Raw genomic sequence first — 22945 nt, 5'->3', positions numbered from 1 at the left:
TTTCATTCTAAACCTACATTATTGGGCTTTTTTTCCCTTTTCTTTTTCGCCACTTGTCGGGGTTTAAGCCCAGCCAATAACTCGGAACCACACAGCCACTCACTCACTCCCCCACTTCCTTGTCTCCCAACTCCTAGAGGAATAGGGAAGAGAATCAAAAGAATGTAACTCCCATGGGTTGAGATAAGAACAGTCCAGTAACTAAGGTATAACACAAACCACTGCTGCTGCCACCAATAATAATGGTAAGGGAGATAACAAGGGAAGAGAATACAAGCGCTCATCACCTGCCAACCAATACCCAGCCCAACCGAGCAGCAATCTAGCCCTTCCGGGTAACTGCCCTCAGTTTATATAGTAGGCATGACGCGCTGTGGTATGGAATACCTCTTTGGCTAGTCTGGGTCAGGTGTTCTGTCTCTGCTTCCTCCTGGCTTCCCCTCCTCCCTGGCAGAGCATGAGACTCAGAAAGTCCTTGGTCAAAGTAAACATTACTGAGCAACAACTAAAAACATCGGTGTTATCTGCGCTGTTTCCAGGCTGAAAGTCAAAACCACAGCACTGCACCAGCTACTGAGAAGGAGAAATAACGACTGCTACTGCTGAACCCAGGACACCACTGTTAGACAATACAGTAACGTTCTGCTCCCATCAACTTTTTACCTCCTCTGTGGTTGACAGAGCTCCACAGCCTTTGGGTTACCATAATCACAGGAGACTTCTTGGTTTATAAAAACATTCCAGGAATAAAGAGCAGTTCCCTTAAACAAGAAACAGCTTCTCAGTGTTTCTACGTGAGCTAGAACAAACCCTGTTCTTATTTCATGCAGCTTTGCTGTATTTCTCATTTGATTTTCATCTTTCACCTCTCTTCTTCTATGGGAGTGATTTTACTCAGCTCACCTCCAGCACCAGATCCCTCCTTTCACCTGAGCCATAAATAATTTGTTGGAGACCTTGGGTTGCCTGGAGAAAGATGAAAACCAGTCCAGGTTTCCAGCCCACATTCAGCATACCAGCACGAGAAAAAGGTGAGTAAAAAAAACCAAACACAACACAGGGGCACACTGTTAGCTCCGTGTATTTTAAATAATCCACAATACTAAAGAACAAGGCTCCAGAACCTATTAACAAACTGAACAGCTTCTAAGGTACAACTGGCACTCACTTCCCAGGACCGAGAAGTTTAAAGGAGGATGCTCATCGGCGTTTCCCCAGGCCAGAGAAGAACCAAAGCACCTCCGACAACAAGAGGAAAGAGAAACATCCCCGTACCGAGTCCGCTCCCCAAGGCACACCAAACGCCGCGATACCTGCCGGGAACAAACCGCCTCCTCCCTCAGGAGGAGGGCGGGAAGCGCGCCCCGCCCCATTCCGCCTCAGCGCAGCGCAGCCAGGCCCCGCCCCGTGCGCGCACCGGCGGTGACGTCACGCGCGGGAATTCTAGACCGTTCCAGGCCCATGACGTAGGGCGGCGTCATTCCAGAAGATTCGGCCGCTGCCCATATAAAACCCGAGGAAGAGGCGGGGCGAGCCCTAGTGGACACCAGAGGCGACAGGGGCGGCTGCGGCGGTGAGCGCGGCCCGCGGGGCTCGGTGCAGTGGAGGGGAGGCCGTGCGGTCGCGGTAATGCGGTGTAACGCGGTGTGTCCTCCCACAGGGCACCATGGTGAAGGAGACGGAGTACTACGATATCCTGCAGGTGAAGCCTAATGCCTCTTCCGAGGAGATCAAGCGCGCCTACCGCAAGCTAGCACTGAAGTACCACCCCGACAAGAACCCCAGCGAGGGCGAACGGGTACGCGGGAGCTGGGGCTGTGGGGCGGCAGCTCTGCCGGCAGCATCTGCGGCACGTCCCCCTCGGGCAGGCCACTGCGGCTGTGTGGGGCCGGGGCTGGGGCCGAGCTCAGGTTTAGGCCCCGCATGCGCCGGCCGGGCCTTACGATGGGGGATTCCGCAGAGTCTGGCGCAGGATGTGTGTGGGGCACCGCGGCTTTGCTGCAGGCCGGCATTTCTTACTGGAGAGCGGCGGAATGTGCGCCCTTGACCTGATTGTAGAGCTCTGCTTTGCTTAAAGTACCGACATAATGCTCTTCCTGCAGCGTGTTGCCATTAAATGAAGGCTTCCGTTCGGTAGAGTTTGTAGAAGGTATCTGTAGGCGGCAGCAGGCCTCATGGCCTGGCTGTGGCAGGAGCGGACTCTTTAGTTCCTCTTTCCAGATGCAGTTCCTGTCATTCTTACTAGTTGCTAACGGGAGCTCGTTCTTACAGAGATGCTGCTTAAAACAGGCAAAACTGAAAAGGTTTCTAGTGTGTTGACGGCCGTTGTGCTGTCAGGTGCTGCAAAGGTGGATCCAGGTGCCAGCACTCCTGTGTGTGCTGGGGTTGTGCTGGATGGATCTGTGTTCCTGAACAGGATGAGTTTTCTTCAGAGAAAGTGCTAATGGAGATGTACAAGGTAACTATTCAAGGAAATCATGGGGCTGCACGTGGGTGGACTACTTACAACAAAGCCAATTCATGCATTGTTAGCAGAGATCCACTCAACTCCACGTTTCCTGGGAGGATAAATGAGAACCACAATTGGAGAATGATGGAAAACTTGAAAAATAGGAATATTCATCTGAAAGCTGGCCTGATAATATTTTAGTATGAGAATAGAAGCTCCGTGTATGTATATCTAGTACAGTAATCAACAAAACTCCAGGTTGTTAAATAGCAACATTGTCAAAGATGACCTTTTCTGCCTTTGGCCTGTTTTTTTATTTGTATGTCTTTACCTGATCATGAGTAAATTGTGTTCAAAATGGAAATACCCATTTCAGTAATGGCAAATTGTGCTTAAAAATCCTTTTAGTTATCTTAGTAATAGGCAATTGTTGATAGCTATTTAAGAAAATCTCTTAATTTTTATTTAAAACCATATATTTTGATCTGTGATGAGTAAGCATCTCTGTCTGGTCTCTTAAGTTTGTGTTTAGTTGTAGCTGGATGTAGCAGTTCAGCAGGCATGAAGGACCCCTGTGTACCTCTAGAATGACTAGCACTGCTGTGGCTGTGAGCATCGGGGGACCCCTGAGACTTTGGGGATAGTATCATGGCCTTTTCTAAGTGGGATTTGTTAGAAGTGTGTAATGATTGCAACTACCACAATAATCAAATTCTAGCTTGCATATGCTTGTAAGTTGGAGGTGACTCTGAATTTAACCCCATGTATAACGGGAGGAGGGGGGAGAGGGAGAAAAGGGGTGGCTTTGCTGGACAAAAGTGTACTATTGTGCTCTGTTACACATTTGTGTAGGGAGTTTCCCTTTTGAAAAAGGCAAATGCTGAAAGAGTGCTACAGTGGCTCAGTCTGAAGATGGAGTTGCATATGAGAGGGTAACTTTTTTCCTCTTGGTCATAGTTGTTCAGAGCTTCTTTTTTCTTTTTAGTTTAAACTCATATCCCAGGCATATGAAGTTCTGTCGGACCCAAAGAAAAGGGACCTCTATGACCAGGGTGGGGAGCAGGCTATTAAAGAAGGAGGCCTGAGTGGCGGCAGCTTCTCTTCACCCATGGACATCTTTGACATGTTCTTTGGTGGTGGAGGCCGAATGAATAGAGAGAGAAGAGGTACACAGTTCTAAACAAGTTCTAGAAACTAACCATGCACTTAAGTATAAAACACCTGTGCTATGGTACTGCTGTTCTACTAAGTGCACATAGTGTGGTTATTACTCATTGCAACAATAGATTAAGTAAACCATGATTTCTATAGTTACTCTAGCATTAAGATTCTAATAAAGCAGATAACATGATGTAGCCATAGCAATTTTTGATGCCTTCTGTTTATTTTTTGTTAAAGTGGGTGTGGGTAATATCTAGGGGAGGGGGAAGCATCATTAGGCTTAGAGCAGATTAATTAGACCTGGTTTAAGTTACTTCTTTTCCAGATCTCTGTGGCTCACTTGCTCATATGCTTTGGGCAACTTGCTTCAAAGGACACCATCAACTTAAGTAATACTGTAAATTCCACAAAATTATTTGGGAGAAATTATGTGAAACTCAGTACAATGCTGCTAAAAGCACAGTATGATTTTTGTCTATTTCCATGTCCAGTGTCTGTTGAAGGAGCAAGTAGTAATTTGCTGTGAAGCCTTTTAAATCATGCTATGAAGTGGCATGGAAATTTATAGGTAGGCAAAACAGCAACTTCTGAATTGACCAGATGTGAAGCTGGTAGTGTCCTTGCACTTTGCTGTTTCAGTTAAGCCTACAAAATTAGGGGTAGGAGCAGGGATAGGGTGGCTTTAATGATGCTTTGCTTAATTACAGCTGAACTTTTATGCTCTTTTATGTTATTAAGTGGGTGCAGCACAGTGGAAGCTGATGAAACTGCACGTGCTTTTAAGGGGGCTGAGCCCTGTTCGAAGTTTGGAAAGAACTTTTTTTCAGTGAGACTGTGCATGTGTGGACAAGTGTAGAAGCCTTTAAATAAACATTGGTCCTTACAACAGCTGAACCAGGATTAATTTCTCTCTTTTTCTTCTAAAGGCAAGAATGTTGTACACCAGTTAGGTGTATCTCTTGAAGATTTGTACAATGGTATTACAAGGAAACTGGCACTGCAGAAGAACGTTATTTGCGCCAAGTGTGAAGGTAAAAACAAGCAGTGGCTTCACATCCGTTGTACTGTAGTCTTTTTAGTTCTTTATTATTGAGTGGGACTAAGAATGAAGTGTGGGTGTTCTGCTTTTCCCTCTCCTTCATCCCCCTCTGAAAGTCTCCATTTATGTTCTCATTTATGCTTATCCAAAAATGACTTAGTGATACAAACTTACAGTTCTAATGGCAGACTTAGACTCACTGTGAATTACAGTTAAGGGTACCTAAATTATAAGTATCTTAATCTGGAACTTTATTAAATGGCTGTTTTGTTAATATTTTTTAATTGCTGTGGGTAGCAGTCTAGCTTGTATTACACAACCATTTTTACCACTACTAAATATCCATAATGATGGGCCTTGTCTGAGGTAAACTTTAATGAGGTCTTGTATCTTAGCACTCTATTAAATGTTTAGCAAGCAGATTCTTTTGGAAGTATTAATGGAATGTAGGTGTTGAAATTGGGATGATAATTCCTTGAAATCCATGGTGTATTTGGAGGTGGGGCAGAGGCTCATCGAAGAAGCTGTGCATAGGAAACTTGACTTTCTTTTTGCTGGTAGAAACTTTTAACTTGTGGGGCATGTTTTGTGATGGAAACTAAATTCCAGTTTCATTGGAAACACATTACTGAATGACTCTCGAGTTGCCTAAAAGGTGCTCTTGAAGTCAATGAGTTCCAGCCTGACTGAAGTAGAGTAACTTCTCATTTTTGGAGGCTGAGATCGGATTTAACCTTTTCATCACAGGTTATGGCGGAAAGAGAGGGGCAGTGGAGAAGTGCCCTGTGTGTAAAGGAAGAGGAATGCAAGTTATAGTTCAGCAGATAGGACCTGGCATGGTACAACAAATCCAAACTGTGTGTCCAGAATGCAAAGGTCAAGGTGAAAGAATAAATCCAAAGGACAGGTGTGACAACTGCAATGGCTGTAAGGTTGTAAGAGAGAAAAAGATCATAGAAGTTCATGTTGATAAAGGTAAGGACTGGCTGTTAGTTCTGCATCCTCAATTGTGGTGTATAGTGCTGCAGAGAATAAATGGCTTTGTTTTTCTCCAGGTATGAAAGATGGTCAGAAGATAGTATTCCATGGAGAAGGTGACCAGGAGCCTGATCTGGAGCCTGGTGATGTTATAATTGTGCTTGATCAAAAGGATCATAGTGTCTTTCAGAGGCGAGGGCATGACTTGATCACAAAAATGAGAATTCAACTCTCAGAGGCTTTGTGTGGTTTCAGAAAGACCATTGAAACTCTGGATAACAGAGTTCTTGTTATATCATCTAGGCCAGGTGGGTCTTAAAAAGAGTTCTGCTGCTATATGAACTGCTTGCCTGCTTGATTGTGCTTGGAATTTTTGTGCCTGGGATTGTTGACTGGGGTTTTTTTGGGGTGTTTGTGGTAGGCTTTGTGGGGTTTTCGGGGGTGTTTTAACCAGTTGATGCAATGGATTCAAACTACGCTTGCAGTCCCTGTATTTAGCTGGTGGTTTGTTATTCTTGTCACTCATCCTAAAACATTATATGCAGAGTTACAGCTGAAGCTGTCAAAGGCTTCTTAATAAACTTTGGCCTCAGTTGGAGGAGAGCCAGGAAAATACTCAAGAGGCTGGAAACTTAAAATCTACTGGATTATCTGTTAATTCAGCATGAAGGCTGTGCTAAAAGAAGCTGTCTCTTACAGTACAGGAAATGGCCTGTATAGTCTGGCTGTAGGACTCCTCAGCCTTTTCTGTGGATTAGTTGTTAGTAGTCTCCCTTGATGCTGTGGGAACACTGTTTGTGCTTAACCCTGCTTTTCATGGTTATGAAGGAAGGGTCCATCACATAAGCTTACTTAAAGCTGTTATCTCTGTGCAGGTGAAGTGATAAAACATGGTGACCTAAAGTGTATCTACAATGAAGGGATGCCTGTCTACAAATCTCCAATGGACAAAGGCAGCTTAATTATACAATTTCTGGTAAGTTGACTGCTTTTCTTTAGCAAAGGTGGCTGTGTTGGCACAGGGAATAACTACGTATTAAAAAAACCATCTGAAATTGTAGGTCCAGTTCCCAGAGCACTACTGGCTTCCAAGGGAGAAACTGAGTCTGCTGGAGACCCTGCTTCCTCCACGAGAAGATGTTATGATTACGGATGAGATGGATCAGGTAGACCTTGAAGATTTTGATCCAAGTGAGCAAACCTACCGTAACAGTGGGGGAGAGGCATATGAAGAAGATGAGGAGGGTCCGAGAACAGGAGTACAATGTCAGACATCTTAAAGCAAGGTGAAATGGATGTCATCTAAAATGTAAATTTTCACAATGAAAACTGCATGGCTGTAATAGCCACTGCTTGTGGTTTTTGTGTTCAGCAAATTGAGTTGCTGCGCTGTCAGTATCACCTTTTTGTAACTAATTTATATTGTGTTCTTGTAGTCTTTATATAATGCAAATGTCACACAGTTGAGAACCAACTGAGTTGGTACACATTTTCCTTTGCTGTGAAGTTTCTCACTTTATTTCACCTATGCTATTTATATAAGACTTGGGCAATACTGATAGAGGCTAAGTGGAGTGTCTTATGTAAATACTTTCATACTGGAAAATTAATTTCATAGGATAAAACATACCAGAAGTAACTTCTAATAAATAGAACTCTTCACATTTTATTGTGCTTGTCTGGTACTTTCTGAGTCACTTGAGAATCTTTACTAAGTTTCTTGTAAGCTCAGACTCTCATCACCTAGTCCAGATTGTTCTCCATACTCAACTCTAGTAGCTGTCTTATTTTGTTTTTTGGAAGTGTTCTTCTGTTGTGTCAGAGTAGCATTCCTGCAGCTGCTTAGCTGTGTGTAACTTGGGGTCATAAGATAACAGCCTGTGTATAGAGTGTACTCCCTCTAATTCACATACAGGCAAAAATACTTGCAAATAAAAGTTTGATTTTTTTCAGAAGCTAAGCTTTGTATTTCAGCCTTTCCTAGAAAAGTGTTTTACTTCCTGCTAGCAATTATGTACTTGAGCCTTCACTAGGATGAATAAACTGAAACCACATTGATTTCAGCCTGACCAGTAGAGTACACAGCTGCTCTTTGATAATGTAATAAGACACCATTGGAGAAATGAGCACATGAAAGCTTTCTTCTCTTTTATCTGGTTTCTAGTCAAGTTGGGAACAACAGTCCCTCTTAGTGAAATTGAACCATGATGCATGAGCTATGTCTCCCCATCTAATTGCTGGAACAGGTGCTGAGCTTAAGTGACCCTATTGAGTGCAGGCTGTCATCCTCCACGCATACATCCTCTGCTAAAGTAAGCTGCTGTGAGCCTCAGTCACCACTTTCCAGCTCTAGTCTATTTACGTCTCGAGGCAGGAGTGATTAACTGAGCAGTAACTTCACCCATGACTCCATAGTTCCAAAAATACATTTTTCCAAGTTACTTGCAGCTGTAGCTTTTACTTTTTCAAAAAGTAAAGCTTTCTCTCATGCCAAAACTAAAATTATGTATGAAACAAAGCTGAGCTTCTGCACATCAGCAATATGAAAATGCTTTTATTGTACTAAAAAATGACATGGGACAGTAGTATCCCAAACTGCCCCAAGAGTTAACCAGAAGGAATGAGTGAAGACATTTAAACAGGACAGTCATAAATATGAATTTCTTGGTCATCTCCAACAGACACAATTTTGGACCCACTTCCATTGTATTTCACTCCCCAAACCTGTAAATAGGACATAGACAAGGTTATTGATAGGAGATTAAGGGAAATTGTCTTCATAGCAGCCAGATTTACTGACCACACCAACCAGAACAGGGACCATTATTTAAGACCACCTTGTTAGAGCTGGTGCAAGTATGTCTTCTGCTTTCACAGCAGATGGGGATGATGAACCAGAGAACTGCCAGCTAACATCCTGACAAGTTCTGACATTCCACTCCTACTGACAGCATATTACACAATCTAAAGGTACTTGAACAAGGCTAAAAAGTTTGCAGAAATCACATCTAACGTCCTCACTCTTGCCCATCCTCTCTTCCTTTCTGAAAAGAACATTTGCAGGACTTGGACAAAAGCAAGAGAGGAAGCATTTTTCATGCAGTCTGACACACTGTGACAGGCTTAGAGTGACCCAGTTTTTCCTTGGGCTACTTAAACAGTCATTTACTTACCACTGCAAAATTAGACTAATTCAGATCATACTTCTGACTTGATTTAAACCAGTTACACAAACTCCTGTTAACATGGCACTGGAGTGGGGATGTTGAGAACACCATGGTTTGGGTACCTCATACACCATTTTGCATTAGTACTTAAAACCAGCCTTCCCAAGAGCTGGTAACATCTCTGCCTTCCACAAACTTGCCAGGTTATAGACAACAACTAAAGCAAGACTGCAGACCCAGTTCTGCTTGGTCCTTCAATGCTAAAACCCCCATAGCTGTAGATAACTGAAAAGAAGGTACTATGGAAGAAAAGACCCCAAATAAAATCTGAAAGAATTTCCTTGGTTAAGTCTTTTCTCCATGATCCATTAAAAACAGATGTTCTAACACCTAACATTTGGGAAGACAGTAACTCGGTAGTTACTAAACCTCCTCATCCCTCATGCGTAGCTATGACTGAGCAAAAAACCAGGGTATTACAGTCACTGGAGGGGGAAAAAAGTTCCAACGGTGCTTCCAAGCATCTTTTGTAATAATATCATCCTTTAAGTATTCTTCCCCCTTCCACATGCACACACCGTGTAAATGATTGATAGAAATAAGCAAGACCATAGACAAAGATAAAAAATAGTCTGGTAAGAAGCTTTTTGGCCACACAGGATTGCCTTTTTTTGGACCTGGAAAATGTAATTAATTAGTTGGAAGAGCTAACCTATAGGCTTGGAGTAATAGTTCAATATTGAGTGCCAAATAATCATTAACAACCTTTAAGATTTCATTACAGCAAGCTGATGTCCAACCCTGAAGCTATAGCACCAAGCTGCAACACAAATGCGCATGACACAACTGAAGTTCTGTGAACAGTGGCCTCAATGAAGAGCAGACATACCTGATCTTGGTGGTCAAAGAATGTATGAACACAGGTTCTTGTTCCAGCATCCCAAACTTTAACGCTTTTATCAGATGAACTGAAGGAAAAGTAGTGATGAATGTTTAAATTAGTAGCTTAACTTAGTTCAATGCAAAGCTTAAAAGTTCTTACATGAGAGACATAAGAAACCCTCTTTCACCCATCAAATACAGGGACAAAGTAGCATCTCCCACCAGGCTCCAGTGACCTTTAAAATACATTCACTGTTTCTGTATCTGTAGCATGAAAATGAGGACCCCCATTTTACCCAGAAAATTCTCTGAAGCAAGTTCTTTCGATAAAGAAGGTCCTGCTGCACACATCTGGTCCCCCAACTGCCTGAGCTGTTTTAAGAAGCAACACTAAAGTTCAACTAGATGAATGTACCACTACATTAGCTTCTACTTTTTAATTCAACTAAAATTTTTCAGCTATTTAGAATCAACCTGCCCTTCTCTTAGGTTTAGATATTCTTCACTTGTAGGGAACTACACTGCAGTAGGATGACTTACACTATAAAATACACTGACAACTGGTATCACATCACAGATTGGCTCTTGAGTCTGTCATTGTAATGTCTGTTACTCCATTGTAAGTTCCACTGCAATCTGTACACATTTACTTTTTGGGATCCATCCCCCTTTATAAATACAAAATTACTTGGTTTTTTTCAGTAAACATAATCAAGTTAAAAATCCTCAGTACCTGGAAACAAAATGGGTGTCATCAGGACAAAATGCCACGTTTAATACCCAGGATCCATGACCACTCAAAGTGCCAGCCAGGTTTGCATGTTGCCTGTGGAAAGAACAAGTTTTAATACTTGGTTTGTGAATTTCAGGGAAAAAAGCAACAGGGGTATGCTGTATATAGTGAGGTCAGGAATGGTTCAACACAAGGTTATAGAAGGTGGCTTCTGGATATCTGTTCATCTAGGCTGAACTCGTGTTACAACAGATTCCATTAACATAAAAAGTCATCAAGAAGATAGGCTGGGGGACAAAACAGTTTCACCATGAAGAAGGCAAAGTAATGCAGGTTTAGGGAAGTTAAGATCACTGAAGCAGTGCCTTTTCCTCTCCAGAAAAGGAATAGGTCATAAAACATAATTTCTTGGGTACAGAACATGTTTTAAGGCGAGTAAACACAAACACACAGGACAGATACACAAACCCCTGTTGCTTTCAGGGCAAATATGAGGAAAGTAATTTGTCTTCAAGTTAGGACTGTCATTCACCTTTACACTTCTGAAAACTAACTAAGGGTGCAGTCTTTTATTATTTAAGATTATTGCTTATATAGAGAAGTCACCAAAAGCTGAAATGAATTATAGAGCAGAGGGCTTGATGTATTTTTTTGTTATGGTATCGGCCTCTCTGACCATTCTCCTGTTAGTTTTGCAAACTAACCAAGTTTCCTGTTCATGTTTTGCTAAAGCACAACTTACACATCGTAGATTTTGATATAGCCATCATCTGAAGCAGTTACAAGTAACTGAGAATCTGGAGAAAACGTCAGTGAACGAATAGGCATCGCATGACCTGCAATTCAAAGTTAGACATGGCTTAGAATGTAGCTATTCCTCTTGGTAATGACAGTGCTTAAGAAGCTACACCAGTCCAGCATTTCCTCGTAAAAGCAAGCAACCTCTGAAGAGTCTTTCTCTCCATGCCTTTACAGGCTTCTCAGCACAACATAAAATGGAAACAGGGTAATTCTGAACTCTGAAAGTTAAGGCATGTCCAGTGCAAGCGTATCTGGTTTTCTCCAGCTGCGGATCTTTATTAGAAATTATGTTGTATAATTTCATCTTTCTTGAGTGGTTAGGGTCTTCAATTAACTGTACAGCTGGACAGAAACTGGATGAACATTAAAAGGCCATTTATCTGATGGAAAAATGCACATCTTCTACAATATAAAATGTTTGGTTATTTTTTAAAACGGGGATAAAGTGCTATAAAATTTATACTGTAGCACAAAGAAAACTGTCACGGATGGCAGCACACATTTGGACTAACTTCATCGCCTTGTACTGCACTGCAATACAAGAAGGAACTGCAGTTTAAGAATTTAGTTAAGCATTCCTATGTTGTTTGAGATAGGCACATAAGAGGCAAGCCTGAGTTTACAGTTTGCCCCTCAAAATTTAGGTGGTTTAAGTTACAGCACAGTAAATAACTACATACTTTCTAATGGACAGAAACACCAACTCACGCCATGGCTGGTTTATCTTATTCTAAGTTGGGTTGTATCCTCTAATTTTGTTAAGGAATGAGGCCAGAAGTGGGCTATTGCAAACACACAAACCCTTACCTTCCAGCGTATGCAGAAGTTTTCCAGTTGCAATATCAAAAATATTGATAATGCCATCTATTGCTCCACTGGCTAAGTATTTTCCATCTGGACTCTGTAATAAAACACAAACAGTATGCATTTAACAACTATGCATTTATGCTATGTACCTCCCTGACATCCTCTTAGCATCTTCTCAGAAAGACAACTTCAGCTGACTTATTCACAATGTGTGTAAGCCAGATCTAAGTATATTTTCCATGTATATAGGGAGAAAACACCACACAGTTTATATTTGGAACTATCAAAGCATGGCTGTCATTTAGTATTATGTAGAGCTTAACTGACAGAGAGAAACAAAAATACCTGATTTACAACATACTACAGCAATAGCAATTTCACATAAGAAGTTATCAATTGTGCTTCTTACATATGCAATGCTAAGGATGAACTTCCCTCTGGTGTCCAGAGAATATTCTTTCTTTCCGGTTTCAACACCAAAAATATTTACTTTTCCCACATGACTTCCTGTTGCAAGGTACTGGGAATCAGGTGAAAAAGCCAGGGACCAAGCATCAACTGCATTAAAAAGAAATAATTAGTTAGCTGAATCCTGTTTGTAGTTCACCAATGCCATAATAGTTCACCAATGCATCTCTTTAGACATTTAACCCCCTAACTACTCTTAGTACTCTGAACTCTACTACATACTCCCTAAAGAGATATGTATCTCTAAATATAGTACTCTAAAGAGTATGTATCTGTAAAGCTCATTGTCCTGGGTTCAGCAAAGCCCAGAAGATGCAGGAGAAACACAGCTATGCAAATGTAACATAAACCAACCATAACCTTTTACAGCAGTACAATGTATTTATCTGGCACAATGTAATTCACAGGGGTTTTTTCTATGAACTTAATTACTTAAAATACTGCAAGATAATCCTTAAATTAGGGACTGGGAAAAAATGAAACATTTACAGTAAGGTATTAGGCCCTGAATTCCAACTTGGAGGACATAACAGTGATCCAGACTTCAGCTTTACTGAAGCTTTTCGACTTCCCTACTCAGGATTGGATGTACTGCATAAAAACGCATCACACACACGGCTCAAATTCAGTGCAGTGCTTACGAAGGCAGCTCAGGCTGTCTTTGTACATCAGCCTGAATAAGCATTTGAATTATATTTTAAATATCCCTTTATCAGCACGTCTGTAAGAACACATTGGTTGCCATTCTGCTTTATGCATTTAGCAAAAAGCATACCTAAATGTATCTGAGAAAGCCTAAGTAGTGTGAAAAATTAATGTAAAATTGGCTGATACCACTTTATGTTGAGTTCATAAAATGACTGAGATTTCTGCAAACAAAGATTAAAGAACCCCCCAAACCTAGTAATTTCCTGTACCCTAATTACACACTGTACGGAATTTACTACCTAGAGTAAGTACATCTCCTCTGCAGAGACACCTTAACACTGGTCTCTTACCGGGACCAGCATCGATCGACTTGATTTGTTTTCCAGTTTCTAAATCCCAAAGGCGAATGTGGGCATCAAGGGAGCTGGATGCTGCAATGGAGCCTGTGTGGCTGATATCCACAGATACCACACCCAGCTGGTGACCCTCCAAAGTCCACTGGAGATCCAATTTTTCATCATTCCTTTTGATCAAGGGAAAGAAAAGCTTAGTTACGAATAGCTGGGGGTACTTAACCCATCTCCAACCTCAGGCAAAACAAACAAGACAACCCACATTTCTCCATTTAGATCAACAAAAGGGGAATCCAACTTCACCTGTGAAATGGGGAGACAGCTACACACAAACTGCTCTCTGTACTTAAGGAAAAGAGCCAACAAATTAATCATTTACCATATTCCTGCAAAGCATGTACTTCATCCTGTGAGTAGTCCCACTGAAACGTCCAATACCCATCAATACATGGGTACTTACTGCAGAAAGTTAATGTGTCAGCAAAGCATGAACCACCACGACCAACAGTTTTAGAATTGTTACAGCAAAGCTCCTCATGTCATTAATGTGAAGCACACCCTTAATACTGCTTTGGCTAAGAGATACAACAGTTTCTTTGCAAAAGCACACTTCAATGTCACTTGTATAAGAATTAAGAGGATTTTTTTTTTTAAAGGAAGATGTAATTTCCTTTTTTCCTCTAATCCCATTATTTCACAGTACCTGTGCTCCCAATGCATTGTCTCATAAAAGAATTAGATTGTCTAAATCAAATTTCATTTGTCTAAATCAAAGAATTGGAAATACAAGCTGATGCCCTTCACCAGACTATATATTCTCTGGCAGATGACACGTAAAATTTGATGTGCATTTTCAAAAGGGTTTGAGTTCCCTGAAAACTGAAGCACAAGGGATTGATCCTGCTCCAAGAGAGAGCATGCACCAATGAAGAGACGCTTGCTCAAGAGGGCAGCTCTGCATGCCATGCTGCCCCTTCCCTGATGTGACTTCTAACATCTGTGCTGGTTATGGGAAATCAAGGCTGCTGTATCTCCATGCTGGCTACTCCCAAGGCTTAGAACTGGTTAATCTGAAGCACTTCACTTACCACTTCCAGACTTTCACAAGATCATCCAAAGAACCAGAGATCACTGTTTCAGAACCATCTTTCTTATTTTTTCCCCAGGCAACTGACCAAATGGCATCATCGTGAGCTAAAAGACAGTATAAGCATAGACATTTTTGAACAATAACTGTTTTCTTTTGATGGAAAACAACTATTAGTTTTGGAAATGCTAAAATTGCTGACTGCAATGTTGGCAATGGGCTCCTTGCTCCTCAGGTCTACCAGTTTTCCAAGAGCCCTGTCACCGCATGGTTCCAAAACACATGATGTATTTTGGCTACTGCTGGAAAAACAGCATAGCTAATCTTGAGTTATTCAGGTTTATATTTAATACAAGCACAACCCAGGTAATTATAACATAAGCACAAGTATTATCAATTTTCTACCATACAAGAAGACCAATATTATTTAATACATGTTAGTGGTTTCTCACCTTGCTCTTGCTTGAAGAGAATACCGTACTAGAAAGAAAAAATAGCTAGTGTTACGTATGAGCAGCCTAAACAAACACAACACCAAGCTAGCAATTAGTCTGATTAACGCTGCACATTCATTTACCTGTGTGGTCATGTCTTTATGGAAGCAATCCTAACAGGGGCGCCCTGCAAGGAGAAAAGCCATTATGCTCAGCAGCAAGGCTCTGAGGGAGCAGCACGGCCTGAAGGGAACCCGCCTTTCTGTCTCCCACGGCGACAGCTCAGCACCCCCCGCCGTGGCGTCCCCCGGCGGCCTTCACCCTCCCTCCGTCGCCATGCGATGCGATACGATACGATATGATACGATACGATATGACACGTACCGAGCCGTGCCGGACACTGAGCTCGCAACCCGTCACCACCACAGCGGCCGCCGTCGCACTGTGATGACGTCTCCTACCACCGAGACGGCGGCAAACAGCACCCTCTCCCCAAAGCGCTTCTCTCTGCCACAACCATAGAGAGAATTCCTGCCCTGCGCTCTCTACTGCCCCCGTGCGGACAAGAAAGCCCCGTTCGCCTCACACTCCGCTCAGCCTTAAGGCGGGAACGGGACCGCGCCGCCCGCCGCTGTGCTCGGTGCCGCCGGTGCGCCGCTGGGATGGGGCCACGGGTTCGCTCCCCTCTCCCTGTCCCACCCAGGCTAGGGACGCCCGCTCGGCAGCGCCAGGGCCGGAGCTCGCAGCCGCCCGCCTCAGGGTCCGCCGGTGAGACCCGATCCCGCCGCCGGTCCCGGCGGTACCACCGCGCCGCCCTCTGCCTCGTCCTCACGGCAAACCCCGCGGGCGAGAGGCCGGCCACGGTGGCTGCAGCACTCCAGAAGCGATCTGCGTCCTTTGTGTGAGAGATGAGTGATGACAGTAACAATGTGAACTGTGGGAAGCAGGAAGGGCTGAGGAGTGCCTTCAAGTCTGAGCAGTGCCAGCAGTTCCTGACTGAAAACTGCAGCCGGCTGCCTTCTGTCAGAGGTGTGAGGCAGGAATGCCAGCCGGAGAGGGGCTGAGCACGGGATCTGTTGGAATGGAATCACAGAACCAACCAGGTTGGAAAAGCCCTTTAAGCTCATCCAGTCCAGCCGTTCCCCAGCACTTCCAAGGCCACCCCTAACCCATGGCACTGAGGCCTCATCTCCACGGGGTGTGAACACTTGGAGGGACGGTGACTGCAGCCCTGCCCTGGGCAGCCTGTTCCAATGCCTGAGCACCCTCTGGGGCAGGAATTGTTCCTCAGCTCCATCTAAACCTGCCCTGGTGCAGCTTGAGGCCGGTTCCTCTTGTCCCATCCCTTGTTCCTTGGGAGCAGAGCCCAGCCCCCTCCCGGCTCCACCAGGAGGAACTGGCAAAGTGATTACAAAAGAGAAACAGTCCCTCAGCCTTTGGAGTGGCTCTTGGCAGCTGTGAAGGAAAGGTTTCCCTACAAGGATGATGTTATGTGTCGCTCAGGCAAGTGGACCACGATAGAGATAAGCATCCAGTCCTTGAGGGAATCAGCCATGCTAGAGATGAGCTATCATAGGCCGGATGCCGGGAATGGATCCGTAGATCCAGATGAAGTCAAACGTGCATGACCCATGTGGTAGAAACTTACATGGAGTGTGTCATCATCACACACCCACTCATTGGCATCACTCTATAGAGAGCGATAAGGTCCCTCCTGAGCCTTCTCTTCTCCAGACTAAACCCCCCCAGGTCCCTCAGCCGCTCCTCATCACACTTGCGCACCAGGTCCTGCACCAGCAATGTGTGACTTCAAGAACCTTCACGAACCTTCCAGGACCCTGGAGATGCAGTGGAAGCTGAGCAGTGCTGCCCATGTCTCTCACCACAGCGCAGAAGTAGGAGGACGTTCTCCACCTAATCGTCTGTTTCAGGGGATAAAACCAGGTATGAGCTTTTTGGAAGCTGAGTTTTTTCAAGTTGCTGCATCAGCTTGAGTTAGAAGTGGAAAAATTGTCAGAGTTAAAGTTCAGGAGAATAAATCAGATTCCCTGAAGCTCAAAATGAAAGACAAAGGATCAGTGGCCTTTCACCACGTTTAATCAGTCTTTATGTGTACACAAAGCTCTTTGAGATCAACAGAGCTTGTCTGAGTATGCAAAGTAACAACCAAAACAGGAATTCTGAATGTGTCTTAACACAGTTCTGCAGCCAAGAATGAAAATCTGAGTAAAAGCCTTACACGTCATTACAGAATCCTTGGTTTTCTCACTGTTTAGATTGAGCTTTGAGAGGACTTTAAGGCACAGTGCTTTAATATAAAGAGTTTCAGTAATGCTCATTCTCCTGTTAGTAATGATGCAATGGTAAGCATTTTACAGAAGTAAGAGAAGTTATTCTGTTTCTTACCAGGATTCTCCTAAGAATTCTCTAATTTTAAATCTGTACTTACAACGTAATACACTCGGTTTTGCAATTCTATGTAGAGTAATGCAATACTGTAATATAGTCTTTGACAGACAAAGTGATTCTAGTTCATCCAGAATTTTCACATCATGTGAAGTGCTGGTATCACTTTGTACACAGAACACCTCAGACCTTCATAGGGAAAGATTGTTATGATTCTCCTGCTAGTGCAGAGTGAGATTGTGGGTTATTTCCTGCATCACTGGTGACACACAGCTGTGTTTGTTAGTGTGATTGCTGATTAAATACTGCTTTGGTGCATCAAGAGGGTAATTGGAAACAAAGTGTGCCACGTGTTTGTTTATAGATAAACTGCCTCTGTGGAGTGGTAACTGAGAGTACTTTTCTCTAGGTTTGTCCTTGTTCTGGAGCACTAGCATATTCCATATAGCATATTCCATATAGCATATTCCATATGGATATTTCAACCCTAACCAGAGTTACGTGTTATGAGTATATATGTATTTAGATGCCAGTTTTTAAACGGTGTTACAAGGGAAAATACAGATTTATTTAAAAACATTATGATCACCCTGATATTGTGCTAAAACATAGAAATGAATTACATCAAGGCTTTGAGATGCCATATAAACATCACAAAAGGCACTTCCCAGCCCAAAGATCAGGTGCAGAGAACAAACTGATAGCAAAACACTCTGTTTCAAAAAAAACAGGCTGTGTGCCATTGTGGCCGGGTGTTGCAGTCACAGTTCAGATCAGCATTCACAGTCCAACACCTTCCCAGCCTTATACAGAAGACAAATATCAAGTAAGCCTTGCTTTAGTAAAGTCTTGAAGACACATGAAGCTCCATGAAGGTGTTGAAGACACATGAAGCTCCATAAATCAGTAAGGCTGGATAATTAGCTGATAGCTTCAGCTCTGCAGGTACATGAACACTCTGGTGTCCAAGCGCTGTCAGACAGGTCACGTCCTCTTCCTCCTCCATGCTAAAAGCTAGTGGGTTTGAGGAGAATGCTGATAGTATTTAAAGTTACCTGTGGTGTGTGCCAAAGTGGGTAATACACAAATGTATTTTCTTGTGGTTATCAAGATGAAATGATCTTGTCAGTTTGGGAAAGGGAGTGTGTAACAGAACTGCACCTGCAGAGGTCTGGATTCAATTATAGGTCTGTTTCAGGGCTGATCCATCAATTGGGGGTTTTACATATTGGGGTTCAGTGTAGGATCAGCCATAGAAAGCCGCAGGCGTTGCAGAAACAAAGGGTGACTGCTCACAGAGCTTGGAGCCTGTGTGCAGATTTATACCATCTGCCCGGTGTGGGGCAGCAGCATCAAGATAATCTCCACCTCTTTCCAGTAGCCAAGGGGCTGGCGTTCAGAATGTTCCATTCATCATTACGCCTCCTTCTGTGTCTGGGGACTCTGAACAGTTGTGGCAGGAGCAAAGAATATTCTGCTTATGTTGCCTGACGTGCCTTTAGGAAACCATTAAGGGACTCTGTTCCTGGGAGTGAATTGGAATGGCATTTGCGCTGTTTGCTCCTTCATTTCAGATATCTGCTCAATACCTTCCACCGAGCTCCAGGAAGAGCCACATACAGTACACTTTTCCTTGAAAGACAGTGCATAAGCACATATAATGCGTTCATCAGCATTGTAGTGCATTAGCATCAGGGTAGCTGAGGCAAAAGAGCCGCAGAAAATCAGATCCAAATGCAGTCTACAGTTCCACTTTTTAAATTAGTCCAGTTGCTTGCATGCAGATTTGATGTTTTCAGCTTTAGTTTGTTTTCCTCTGCTCACTTATTTCTTTGTTACATCTTTTTTCCAGCTGCAGTCCCCTTTCTCCCCTTTTCTTGCCACTTCATATGCTTTTTCACTGATAAATTTGCCTTTGATGGTCCCAAGCAGCTGAACTGGGATGTGGAGTCAAGTCTGAATTTTTCTGAAATTCACAGAGGTTCAAATCAAGGCTTTGCTTTAAAATACCTCCTGTCTAATTTTTCACAACACCCATGGTAAAGGCACTGCATGCTCCAGGTGATGGCACCACATGCAGCCATCAGACTTCCTGGATATAGGATTGAACTACACTCACATCTTTAGTCCAATTGCTGGCTAAACCAGGGAAATTATATGAAGGAAAAGCTCTTTTTAAAGAATCTGAAACCAAGTGCAAATATTAATGACATTCCAGCTCTGTGAGTTGGGGAAGGATTCTTATCCCATTTCACAGATGGGTGAAATCTGAAGCAAGGTGATGAATTTAGTGGAGGAGGAATGGAGGAATGGAACCCTTTTCTCAACCTCCTGGTATGTGGTCTAATTCATTGTGTACCTACACACTGTCATTGCTTTAAGCTTACACTTAAACATTAAAATGCTTCTCTAGCAAGAAAACAAGCCTTTCCAATTTATTCAATCAACAAGCAGTGTTCTTGGGACAGACAAAAATGGAAGAGAAAATCAAAACTGACAGAGGGTGCATAACAGCAGTGAAAACAGCACTCAGCACTGGCAGGGGCAAATCTTTAACTCTTGCAGCTTGGCCTGGACAGCACTTTCCTTCTGAGTGGATGAGGTGGGCAGTGAGATTGGAGTGAAGGAACAGCTGCTTCTAAGAAGGAAAGAAGGAAATAAAAGAGTTAATTAAACAAATGCTAAAAGCCAGACTTCCTCCTCCATGGAAGCAACCTTATCCCCACTGTCACCTGCAGAGAAGCCACAATGGTTACATGTAATTACAGGCCTTTTAATCGCCTGCTTATGGCAAGTATAGGCCAAAGGGACCCTTTCAGAGCAAAATTGTTTAGAAAGGAATAATAAAATAAGCAAATAAAAAACCCACAAAAAGCATTTATTTTCATGAGAGGTTTTCTAGCAATAGGTCTGTGCTTGATGATAACTGAACCCAGAGGTTATTCTCACCCTAGCTTCTCTTTCTCCTTGTGAGAGGACTTCAGTTCTTCTTTTATTTGCTATATTTAATCAGAATTATTATACTTTATTCTTGATTTTGTTCTCTCTTGCAACTTCTCTTTTCTTATGGAGTGTGAGGTGGGTCAGAGAGAGTTTCTGAGACCTTACCATTAGCTTGAAACGTTGAATGACTGTATAAAATGCAAGTACAATAAAATAAACATCTGGTGCTCATTTGCCAGGATTGAAATAAGGCCTTTTAAGACATCATGCATGTGGTTGAGACTTGCTTTTAGCAAGCACAAAGTTTCAACCCATACATCAAATCTTCAGTATAACTTTTCTCTCCAGTATGATGAATTTCCCATATTTTACCAAAATTAATATACGTTCCTTGCTGTTGTGGCTTCAGGTGTAGATGACAGCTAGTGAGGACCTGATCAATGACTTTATGTGCCAAAATTGAAGTACTTGAGCTCTAGGTTGCTGAACTGGGAGACAGAGAGGAGGAAAGGAGTTTCGTTTGCTTGCTATGGGACATTCTCTGCCTGAGTCGGCTGCTCACAATTCACTAATGATGAAGTGAAGGCGTCATGGTTCCAGTCTCTGGATATGTTATTTGTTCCACTGTGAAATGTTATTAACTTCCTCTTTACAAATGGACAGTTCCACTTAGCTGCTAAAATGGGCTTTTAGCCAATTTTTTGCTGGAGTGGGGAGCCAGAAACTCATCTGTCAATGTGTAACTTCAGGGGTCTTTTTGACATGAAAATGTTACAGGATCAAGTGTAGAGGGCACAACTGTGGCTTTAGAGAATAATTAGTAAGGAAATTCAGGAAGAAAACCCCTCATTCACTGCTAGTAGATGCAAAGAAGGTTTGTAATAATTAGCTTAGATACCTTCAGAAACCTCTAGTTGTATTTCGTGTTTGTTCCTATGTATTTTCATGTCACCATCTATAATATATTAACATAAATAGCACTTAGATCCTCAATGCCTAGTATCCGTTTGCATGGGCTGCTGGCAGGCAGACTACATGGATACACTTGGCTCAACCAGCCAATTACTTTGCTACTTATCTTCATGTCACTGCCCTGCTTTGTTATTGCAGCCTTCAATGCCACTTCTGTCTTCATCAACACTGTCTCATTCATGCTGTTTGCTTTGATGACTTTGCTGGGCAACCTCTTTCGTGTTCTTGTCTCCCTGTGAGGGAGGCTTATTCTTCTGCAGTTTGCCTGCCTGGCTCACAAAGCCTTGTGAATCGAATTGACGGTATTAACCTTACACAGAAGAGCAATGCTGGAGGATAAATGCCAATGCTTTGCTTGCTGTGGCTCCCATGGAAGTCAGCGGGAGGAAGACTAAGCATGGCACATCATGAAATATTACATTCAGCTACCTCTGGATGAGATGCTTGAATCAAACCATGTAAGTTTGTTAAATCAATGTGTCAGTTGCTGGCTGTAAAAGCCCATTTTACAGTGGAGATTCAACATAGTATTTCTGCACAGCAAGAGCGTGTCTCCTAAATTTTACTAGATCCTGAGCACATGCCCAAGTGTCTGTGGAATCAGTTACGTAAATACCTCATTATAACAGGCTGTACACTCTTCCCTGCTATTGTGAGTTCCCATCAGAAGTACTTCATTCATATCTGACAGTGTTCCAGCAATGGGTGTTCCATATAATGAAAAAAATGCCTGACTGATATTGAGATGACTATTGGACTGGTTTCATCTACCTGTGTTTAGTGATGTGTTACTGATGTAAGCAGAAGCATGGCATGAGGAGATAATAAATTTGGTATGGGTAATCATCATCTAGGTCTCAAGTTTTCCAAATCAGACATAGAACAAAAGTACATAGAAGTGTATTTAGGTTCTAATGCAGCAGAGTATTAAAGCATACACTAAGTGTTTTAGCATTGAAGTATTTTGAAACATGATGTTTAAGTATTCTGCTGATTATGAGCCTTAATAACGAGAGATGAGGGTAATAAAAGTCCTCTCCTGTCTCCTCAGAGAAGATTGTTGCCCAGATCCTGACGAATCAATTTTAAGGAGATATTTTAGGCTGATGTTTTGCCCAGATTCTTCAGTTCCTGAATTGGGGATGCTCCCGGTACAGTTTCCATGCATTTTGATAAAATGTGTGTGCGTTTGGGGGCCCTCTTCAAGAAGAGCAACTTTTCGATATAAAAGGTGCTCTATCAAACATCAGAAGAGAGAATGGGAAATTCAGCTTCGTGGCTGGGTGGTCTAAACATTGGCACATGATCTTCTGCAGCAGTTTCAGATTTTGAAAAGCAGCTTTTCCAGCATGTGTTTAGAATTGGAATAATTTACAATGTGAAAAAAAACAAATCACAGATCTCCAGTGTAAGTGTGAAGGACCAGTCATCTCCTGTTTCCATATACTGCTTCTTGTGCCAGGTTTCTGCTTCAGAGCAGTGCCCAGGAGAAGGCCTTTGCTGGGATAGTAATGCTCAAAAGCTAAAGGAGACTTAGTAATGTGAGCCGGAATCTGATAGACTTTGGAGCCTGAAGTCCTGGATAGCTAGGATCTAGTAATCTTCCTCCTGTAAGTG

At 42.7% G+C, this 22945-nt stretch overlaps 3 protein-coding genes across 8 annotated transcripts in view; 1 reads left to right on the top strand and 2 right to left on the bottom strand.

Annotated features, from left to right (window-relative positions):
* The window catches only part of ACSBG1 (acyl-CoA synthetase bubblegum family member 1), a 40872-nt gene extending 39440 nt beyond the window's left edge, over positions 1 to 1432 (bottom strand). For all 3 annotated transcript variants that reach the window (XM_080626393.1, XM_080626392.1, XM_080626394.1), the window contains exon 1: positions 1169 to 1432. The gene's annotated coding sequence lies outside the window, so the exon portion shown is untranslated. The remainder of the gene's footprint in view (positions 1 to 1168) is intronic.
* Positions 1433 to 7291, top strand: DNAJA4 (DnaJ heat shock protein family (Hsp40) member A4). Of its 3 annotated transcripts, XM_080626395.1 has the most exons (8): positions 1433 to 1573; positions 1661 to 1798; positions 3435 to 3615; positions 4537 to 4641; positions 5397 to 5624; positions 5705 to 5935; positions 6503 to 6603; positions 6689 to 7291. In XM_080626395.1, the coding sequence occupies exons 2-8, from the start codon at positions 1667 to 1669 to the stop codon at positions 6905 to 6907; spliced, it is 1197 nt and encodes a 398-aa protein (XP_080482521.1). In that variant the 5' UTR covers positions 1433 to 1573; positions 1661 to 1666; the 3' UTR covers positions 6908 to 7291. The 3 variants fall into 3 exon arrangements, with proteins under 3 accessions (XP_080482521.1, XP_080482522.1, XP_080482523.1); XM_080626396.1 differs by lacking the exon at positions 1433 to 1573 and having other exon boundaries at positions 1580 to 1798; XM_080626397.1 differs by lacking the exons at positions 1433 to 1573; positions 1661 to 1798 and adding an exon at positions 2054 to 2458.
* An 875-nt stretch (positions 7292 to 8166) lies between these two features.
* Positions 8167 to 16945, bottom strand: SKIC8 (SKI8 subunit of superkiller complex). 2 transcript variants are annotated; one of them, XM_080626402.1, is made up of 10 exons: positions 15151 to 16945; positions 15026 to 15053; positions 14575 to 14680; positions 13484 to 13656; positions 12427 to 12575; positions 12018 to 12111; positions 11152 to 11245; positions 10410 to 10502; positions 9684 to 9762; positions 8167 to 8351 (listed from the first exon to the last, which is right to left on the bottom strand). In XM_080626402.1, exons 1-10 carry the CDS (start codon positions 15160 to 15162, stop codon positions 8262 to 8264), a joined length of 918 nt encoding a protein of 305 aa, XP_080482528.1. In that variant the 5' UTR covers positions 15163 to 16945; the 3' UTR covers positions 8167 to 8261. The 2 variants fall into 2 exon arrangements, with proteins under 2 accessions (XP_080482528.1, XP_080482527.1); XM_080626401.1 differs by having other exon boundaries at positions 8167 to 9762; positions 15151 to 15194; positions 15392 to 16945.
* Positions 16946 to 22945: the final 6000 nt, after the last annotated feature.

This window comes from Psittacula echo (assembly GCF_963264785.1).
Source record: "Psittacula echo genome assembly, chromosome: 10".
Lineage (NCBI taxonomy): Eukaryota > Metazoa > Chordata > Aves > Psittaciformes > Psittacidae > Psittacula > Psittacula echo.
This window is presented reverse-complemented; position numbering and strand designations above follow the sequence as displayed.

Excerpts from the sequence above, each read along its gene's own strand:
- DNAJA4 (XM_080626395.1), top strand. The coding sequence starts at position 1,667 with ATGGTGAAGGAGACGGAGTACTACGATATCCTGCAGGTGAAGCCTAAT. Across the intron at positions 1,799-3,434 it reads ACCCCAGCGAGGGCGAACGG|TTTAAACTCATATCCCAGGC; the intron begins GTACGCGGGAGC and ends TTTTCTTTTTAG. Across the intron at positions 5,625-5,704 it reads AGAAGTTCATGTTGATAAAG|GTATGAAAGATGGTCAGAAG; the intron begins GTAAGGACTGGC and ends GTTTTTCTCCAG.
- SKIC8 (XM_080626401.1), bottom strand. Across the intron at positions 13,657-14,574 it reads CTTGTGAAAGTCTGGAAGTG|GAATGATGAAAAATTGGATC; the intron begins GTAAGTGAAGTG and ends CTTGATCAAAAG. Across the intron at positions 9,763-10,409 it reads GACACCCATTTTGTTTCCAG|TTCATCTGATAAAAGCGTTA; the intron begins GTACTGAGGATT and ends CTTTTCCTTCAG.